The following is an 8,124-nucleotide window of genomic DNA, read 5'->3' on the forward strand; positions in this document are numbered from 1 at the left end:
AGAGTTTCAAAATGCGCTTTCGTGCGCTAATGGAGATATGACATATTGAAGAAAATCAAAAAAATTAGTTTTTTTATATATCTCAAAAATTACATGCCATAGCCATGCTAATTCTGCGGTAAAGATCAAAGTTTAAAGGATTTATGATTAAAAACTCATAAAGTTGGTTAGTACACTCAGAAAAAAAAATAAAATGAAAATAACAGTTTTTTGTCCATTTTGTCCAAAAAAATCAATATCTTATACGCGATGCATTCTTGAATAGTTGTGACTTTGGAAGACTTTCATATTATTGGCTAATGAACAACTTTGTAGAAAAAACCATCCTTCTAAATTGAGAAAATGAAGACAAAAAAAATTAGTACTAATTTAGTACACGTTTAGTACAAATATTTTCATACAAAATAATAAACAGAAGGTCGCTTGACGAAACGGTATGTAGCACCAAGGCTAATCTATATTACACACTTCTTTCTTTGACAGCAATAAGATTGAATGAATAACACTGGTAAACTCAGGTGTTGCCCTACAGAGAGCTCAAACTGGAAAAAATGAAAGATTATAATAAGTTTATACGAAAGGTTACTGTGAATATTGGTGCTTCTAGCGAATGTGTCTTTATTTCAGAAAATTAAAGCAATTACTCTGTCACCTTTTGACGCAGTTCTGCATTTATATTTATTTTTCTTTAACATCTCCGAAGACATTGGGCATAATATTGGAAACAAAATAGCACTTTTTTACTAATTTTGAAGAATTTAACAAAATTACTCACAGAGTAAAAGCTCCAAGAAGTTCCGGGCTGAAATTTTGTCTGCAGACACCTAGTTTAATATTCTTTCAGCCATGAGAGTTTCAAAATGCGCTTTCGTGCGCTAATGGAGATATGACATAATGAAGAAAATCAAAAAAATTAGTTTTTTTATATATCTCAAAAATTACATGCCATAGCCATCCTAATTCTGCGGTAAAGATCAAAGTTCAAAGGATTTATGATTAAAAACTCATAAAGTTGGTTAGTACACTCAGAAAAAAAAATAAAATGAAAATAACAGTTTTTTGTCCATTTTGTCCAAAAAAATCAATATCTTATACGCGATGCATTCTTGAATAGTTGTGACTTTGGAAGACTTTCATATTATTGGCTAATGAACAACTTTGTAGAAGAAACCATCCTTCTAAATTGAGAAAATGAAGACAAAAAAAATTAGTACTAATTTAGTACACGTTTAGTACAAATATTTTCATACAAAATAATAAACAGAAGGTCGCTTGACGAAACGGTATGTAGCACCAAGGCTAATCGATATTACACACTTCTTTCTTTGACAGCAATAAGATTGAATGAATAACACTGGTAAACTCAGGTGTTGCCCTACAGAGAGCTCAAACTGGAAAAAATGAAAGATTATAATAAGTTTATACGAAAGGTTACTGTGAATGTTGGTGCTTCTAGCGAATGTGTCTTTATTTCAGAGAATTAAAGCAATTACTCTGCCACTTTTTGACGCAGTTCTGCATTTACTAGGGGCATCAAAATTCACAGGAATGGTTAAAGAACTATAATCTTGTTAGAGTAACATTCTTGAGCTTTGGGACAACTTATTTTCACTTCTGTCGACCAGTGGTAAATCAAGATCCTTTGAATTATTTAACCAATGAAGAGGAAACATAAACAGCGTTTTCACAGGGAGCTCATTATCTATTTCCGGGTCTTGTGCTTCTGAAAATTCGGAGTGGTGGCTCAAAGTCGGCCGTTTGTGCATTCAATACCGTTTCACCTTAAGCGTCAGGTGCGAGCGTACGGTAATGGCATTGATGTTGAAGGAAATAAATATGCCAAAAGCTAAGCTACCAATCGGTTATATTTTACTGTCTGAAAGTTTGAAAAGGATCGGTCAACTAGTTTATTTTCTACAGCGTTTTGTGATGTGGAATACCCTTCATTTGGTTCTATTCCTGATCCCAATATTACCCAAGCATTGTGTAAATCAAAATCGTAAGCGAATAAAAGTTGGAACTTGGAACTACACTTTTTACTGCGCACTAAACTTTTATTTACCATTAGATATTAGCATCATTCTATTCTCACTATTTCTCTGCTCCACGGATGCTTCCTCATCCACCGAAAAGCAGTTACAGCCAATCTGTTATGCACCACTCGAATGCAATATAAAATCAACCATACCAGATTACTGCTTAATCTATGAGTCACCTTGAAGTCACTTTAGAGTCGTCGCCGCTGCAAGCCAGCCGATGAGAGTTGCTGTATTTTTTGCCGTGTCACACTTCCTATCCCAATATACCGAAATTAACGATGAGTGTGTATCTTTTCCCCCCAATCAAATTTCGGCTAACCCTGAACTCTCAGCGATCCATCTGCACGAGAGTCGCTTGGGAATCTTACTCCTTGCACTGCTGTTCGTCCATCCGCCAGTCACTTCCCTTCGAAGTAACCGGGGTTGCGGGGGTTCGCGACACGCAGACAGGCCTGCGCGCACGGGGACGGCCATGAGGATCGCCGCAAAGAGCAGTCGAAAGAGACTTGTCTGTCGATTGTTATTTTTTCGGTAATTGAATTTTCAGCATGCCTGTGTGAATGCGCGATCTATCACGTCAAAATCTTAGAACGAGTAATATTAACGAAAAAAAAAAAACAACAGCAAGCTCCAAACTTGGAACTGCATGAAGCTCTCCGTTGCCATCCGAGCTGAACCGTACGCGTGCAACCCTCTCTCTCCGTGACTGTGACTCTGTGTGCGGGTCGAAATATGGTTCCTTTCAAAACTCACCCCTAGCTGTGCGCTCGAGCCTCTGAGCTGCTGTGAAAAAAAAATTCGTGTTCAGTTTTGACAGTCAATTGAATTGAAATTAAGCCACTTCGCGGCGTGAGATGGCGGAAATATTGCTCTTTTCAGCCCCCCGAGGTCGTGCTTGGAGTAGGCGGAAGCAGGAGGTATGGCTGCTGGAAAACAAAGGTGTACACGACGAAATCGTGTGAGAGTAACGGGTGGAGGAAGTCTTCAAGAGTGGCTTGCTGGAGTGGTAATTCTGTCGGTTAAGCCAGCCTCCAACAGCCAGAATCTGGATAGCGTGGAAGGAAGTGAATCGCGCTCAACGAGAAAAAGCTTCTGCCTGAATGTGAAGGACAAAGCTATTATGGTGCGAACTTCAGAAGTGGGGCCAAAGGGGAATCGCGGAAATCTGAAGAGGCGCGTTAGAAAACCGAATCGCACTGAAGGCCAGCTTGATGTGCTGCTTTTCGTTATTCGCGTGCCTAACGAAAAACACAGAACACGGGAAGTTATCTAACGTTCTGCGCATAATTTGACCCACATTTTTCTGTGGCGGATGTTTTATTAATAGACCAGTCAAGAGGCACAGAGGTAAGAACAAGACCTGATTAATTATTAATGTTTTGTGTAATGTTTTGCGCTTCCGTTTATCAAAAAAAGAATGGACGCATAGTACATTGTGGTACTTGCAAAAAAGCTAAATTCTAAATAATCAAACTCAACTCAACTTTCCATACATTAGAAAAAGTAAGTAACGATAAACTAGTTTCTGACTGTTGACGTTAAATTTGATTACGTCAGCTTCAATTCTTTTTTAATAAATGTGTCAGCCATCAGCACTTACATAAATTTTACATAAATGACATGATTCTTTACATTAATTTGTTTTCTTCATCAATTCTTCAAAGTTGAAATCTTCTAAACGATAATTGGTCTATGTTTTTGGATTATGGCTATGAAAAACTCTAAAACTAGATGCTAACAATATCTGATTGATTTTTAATGATCTGAAAATTTTGATTATTTACATTCCACCAACAAAAGATATTAACGTTCTCTTAAATCGGAAAAGATTCAGATTGTGATCTTCTTCAATGCCATCAGTGCTCTGATAACATTGGCGACGGGGTATTCTAAAATGAACAGAACTAAATGGTTATTCAAAACAAAACTAGTCATTTCGTGAAACATAAAATCAAAGTCAAAATATAAAAGCATGAAGCAGGGGTGATGTTTTAAGTGGTACCGTAAACCTTAGTGTCACCATTTCAAGGAAATATTTTATTATCATGCAATGTTCATTCTCTCATCCTTCGTCATGTCCTTCTCAGTTTTTTTTTTGTATTGGTAAAAATAAAAAGTCAAGTCATCCATTAGTCGCTGCGAAATTATGTTATATAAATGCATCTCTTTTATCCGTGGGTAAAATGCTAGGTATAACTAGTTTAGAGTGTGTCATTTATATGTGCAAAATTTCATAATAATCGGTTCAGTAGTTGTTGGCTCTGGCGACACTGCTATGCCAGCTACCAATATCTCCGATAGTGAAGTTGCTACCCAAAACGAAAGTGGAACTGTCAAGCGGGCGGAAACACGAGACGACAACTAGGAGACCAACTGCATACACGTCGAGTGAAAGAGTGAATTTGCGAACCACAACTTATTGTCAAAATTTAAACAGTGAATTACAGCTAAAGATAAATTAAAATTTGTTTAAATAAAATTAGTCATATTATAAAATTAAAGTAGATTAAAAAATAGGATTGAGTACGAATACGTAGTAAAAATTTGTCATATAAAATAAAATCTAACCTAACAGACTGTGTCTGAGCAGAGATTACCGCCAGGTGGAGAAAAAGCAGAATTTGCTTGTATTACTGTAGGAAAGACCGTTTATGTAAGTCGCATTGAATTATATTTAAAAAAATCAACTAAAAATAAATATTTCACAGCTAAAAGCTGCATTCGCTAAAAAACTGCGTGCTGCTAAAAAGAATTCGGTTCCTCATACAACTCCGCTATTTCGGAACAATCTTTTAGATAAACGGTCTTTCTTACAGTAACACAAGCAAATTCTGCTTTTTCTCCACCTGGCGGTAATCTGTATTCGTACTCAATCCTATATTTTAATCTACTTTGATTTTATAATATGACTAATTTTATTTGCACAAATTTTAATTTATCTTTAGCTGTAATTCACTGTTTAAATTTTGACAATAAGTTGTGGTTCGCAAATTCACTCTTTCACTCGACGTGTATGCAGTTGGTCTCCTAGTTGTCGTCTCGTGTTTCCGCCCGCTTGACAGCTCCACTTTCGTTTTGGGTAGCAACTTCACTATCGGAGATATTGGTAGCTGGCATAGCAGTGTCGCCAGAGCCAACATCATTGGCATTGGGTGCCAACCAAACTAAACCCAGCTGATATGGCAACAAAGTGGGGGAAGGGTCCATGCAAAAACATAGCTGGCGCTTGGTTCAATGGGCCGGAGTTTTTGAAAGGTTCCCCAAACGAATGGCCTCGTGAGAAAACTCAATTGTTACCCACGGAAGAAGAGTTGCGACCGTGTCACGTACACCGCCATATTTCCATACCCGGAATGGTGTTCGACCTGCAGCGGTACTCACGTCTGTCACGCCTGATTGGCTCAGCCGCATACGTACATCGCGTTTTCGACACCCGAAAACAAATGTCGATCGTGAAAAGACAGAACAGCAGCTATTTGAGTTCGGAGGAGCTGCTCAAAGGGCAACGGACACTGATTCGTTTAACGCAATGGCAAGCGTTTCCAGACGAAATGGTGCTTCTAACGCACAACCAACAGAACTCGACGGATAAACAATTACAGCTTGAAAAATCAAGTAGCTTGTACAGGTTGTCGCCTATGCTTGATACCTTTGGAATTTTGCGGATGGAAGGGCGCATAACAGCCGCCCCCAACGTGACAGAAAGCTCTAAGTTTCCAATTATACTCCCCAGAAAACATAGATTTACTTATCTCATGTTGGATGATTACCATCGCAGATTTCGCCATTGCAACCACGAAACAGTCGTGAACGAGGTTCGTCAAAAATACTACGTGCCGCAACTAAGAGTTGCCGTGAAGCAGGTCGCTAAAGCATGCCAATGGTGTAAAGTGTACAAAGTAAAACCCAGCATCCCCCGAATGGCACCGTTGCCAGCTGTACGTCTGGCTTCATTTGAACGACCATTTACGCATACCGGTTTGGATTTATTCGGACCCTTAGTGGTGAAAATTGGTAGGAGCAATGCGAAACGTTGGATTGCGGTGTTCACCTGCCTTACTATACGAGCAGTTCATGGTGAGGTGGTTCACAGCCTCAGCACTAGTTCCTGTATAAAAAGCATTCGCAGGTTCGTCGTTCGTCGTGGATCACCAGCTACTATTTACTCCGATAACGGAACGAATTTTCAGGGAGCAAATAGATTATTGCAGGAGCAGATGGAAGAGCTAGCCATTACCTTCACCAGCACTTCAACTAAGTGGATGTTTATCCCTCCCGGTACACCCCACATGGGGGGCGCGTGGGAGCGCATGGTGCGCTCAATAAAAAATGGCATGAACGCTGCGTACCAGAGTCATGCAAAATTGGATGATGAACGTTTAGAAACACTGGTGATGGAAGCAGAAGGTATAGTGAATAGTCGCCCGCTCACATATCTGCCAATCGCCTCTGAAGAAAGTGAAGCATTGACCCCGAATCATTTTTTATTAGGCAGCTCAAATGGGGCTCACCAGCTAGTGCCTCAATCAAGAAACAATGTGGCCATATTGCAAAAGTCTTGGAGTCAAACTCAATTGCACTTGGCCACCTTTTGGAGGAGGTGGGTACGAGAGTATTTGCCTACTATTGCTAAGCGAGCGAAATGGTTTGCGGAGGGAAAACCAATAACCTCTGGTGACTTGGTTGTTTTGGTAGACGAGGCGATCAGAAGCACCTGGGAAAGAGGTCGAGTTGTCGAAGTCATCAGAAGCAGTGATGGGAGGATCCGTCAGGCTATAGTACAAACTGCGAGGGGGTTGATTCGTAGGGCGGTGAATAAGCTGGCGGTATTAGAGGTAGATGAAAAATGTAAAACAGACCCAGAGGGTCAGTGTTACGGGGGGGGGGAGGATGTTGGCTCTGGCGACACTGCTATGCCAGCTACCAATATCTCCGATAGTGAAGTTGCTACCCAAAACGAAAGTGGAGCTGTCAAGCGGGCGGAAACACGAGACGACAACTAGGAGACCAACTGCATACACGTCGAGTGAAAGAGTGAATTTGCGAACCACAACTTATTGTCAAAATTTAAACAGTGAATTACAGCTAAAGATAAATTAAAATTTGTGCAAATAAAATTAGTCATATTATAAAATTAAAGTAGATTAAAAAATAGGATTGAGTACGAATACGTAAGTAAAAATAAGTCATATAAAAAAAAATCTAACCTAACAGACTGTGTCTGAGCAGAGATTACCGCCAGGTGGAGAAAAAGCAGAATTTGCTTGTATTACTGTGGGAAAGACCGTTTATGTAAGTCGCATTGAATTATATTCAAAAAAATCAACTAAAAATAAATATTTCACAGCTAAAAGCTGCATTCTCTAAAAAACTACGTGCTGCTAAAAAGAATTCGGTTCCTCATACAACTCCGCTATTTCGGAACAGTAGTTATTTAAATGTCATCTAAACAAGAAGAAAATCACCAGTGAATTTCGCTCACCGTCGTGGAAAATCCGATTGGAACACAACTAGAAATCACCCAAAAACTATGTCTTGGGAGACAAAAGCATTCAAGGAGTCCCAGACAACCGAGTGACGGGCTAGAAGTGGATCAAAATCGGAGACAGCTGACCCTTTGAAGTCCCGGAAGGTGTTGGATTATTTCAAGCGTAATCCGAATCTTTCGATTCGCGACCCGGCTCTGAAGGCAAAGTGTTCCGCCTGCCCGGACGAACACATACGATTCGCATAGATTCTCTAGGATTCCTCACATTGGGTTCGTGAGCGTCCTTGAAAAGGATTCCTGAAAATAGAATCCTCAGGAATGCCCTGTATATGGCTCTAGGATTCTTGAATAAGAATCGTGAGTGGGAATCCTCCGGATCGTGTTTGCGATTCCTTTCACGATTCCGTCACCGTGTTGATCGGTATCCTGGGGATTCTTACTCAGGATTCTCTGTGTGTTAGTAAGGGTGGTTAGTTAAGCAAACCATGAAACAAGCTGGGCTTCGTGTAGGTATTCAAGGTCCGGGAGGCACCGAACCGGACGGTTTCATGTTCCAGAAGTCAAAAGGAAGAAGAGAGTGGACAAATTCGCCCAAAA

At 39.9% G+C, this 8,124-nt stretch overlaps 1 protein-coding gene across 1 annotated transcript; it reads left to right on the forward strand.

Moving 5' to 3' along the window:
* The first annotated feature begins 5,218 nt into the window (after nt 1-5,218).
* On the forward strand, nt 5,219-7,042 carry LOC129720372 (uncharacterized). The gene has a single exon (XM_055671834.1). The coding sequence runs from the start codon at nt 5,219-5,221 to the stop codon at nt 7,040-7,042; it is 1,824 nt and encodes a 607-aa protein (XP_055527809.1).
* The last annotated feature ends 1,082 nt before the right edge of the window (nt 7,043-8,124 follow it).

This window comes from Wyeomyia smithii, chromosome 2 (assembly GCF_029784165.1).
Source record: "Wyeomyia smithii strain HCP4-BCI-WySm-NY-G18 chromosome 2, ASM2978416v1, whole genome shotgun sequence".
Classification (NCBI taxonomy): Eukaryota; Metazoa; Arthropoda; class Insecta; order Diptera; family Culicidae; genus Wyeomyia; species Wyeomyia smithii.

Bases quoted from the DNA above. Each gene is read 5' to 3' on its own strand.
- LOC129720372 (XM_055671834.1), top strand. From the start codon at position 5,219: ATGGCAACAAAGTGGGGGAAGGGTCCATGCAAAAACATAGCTGGCGCT.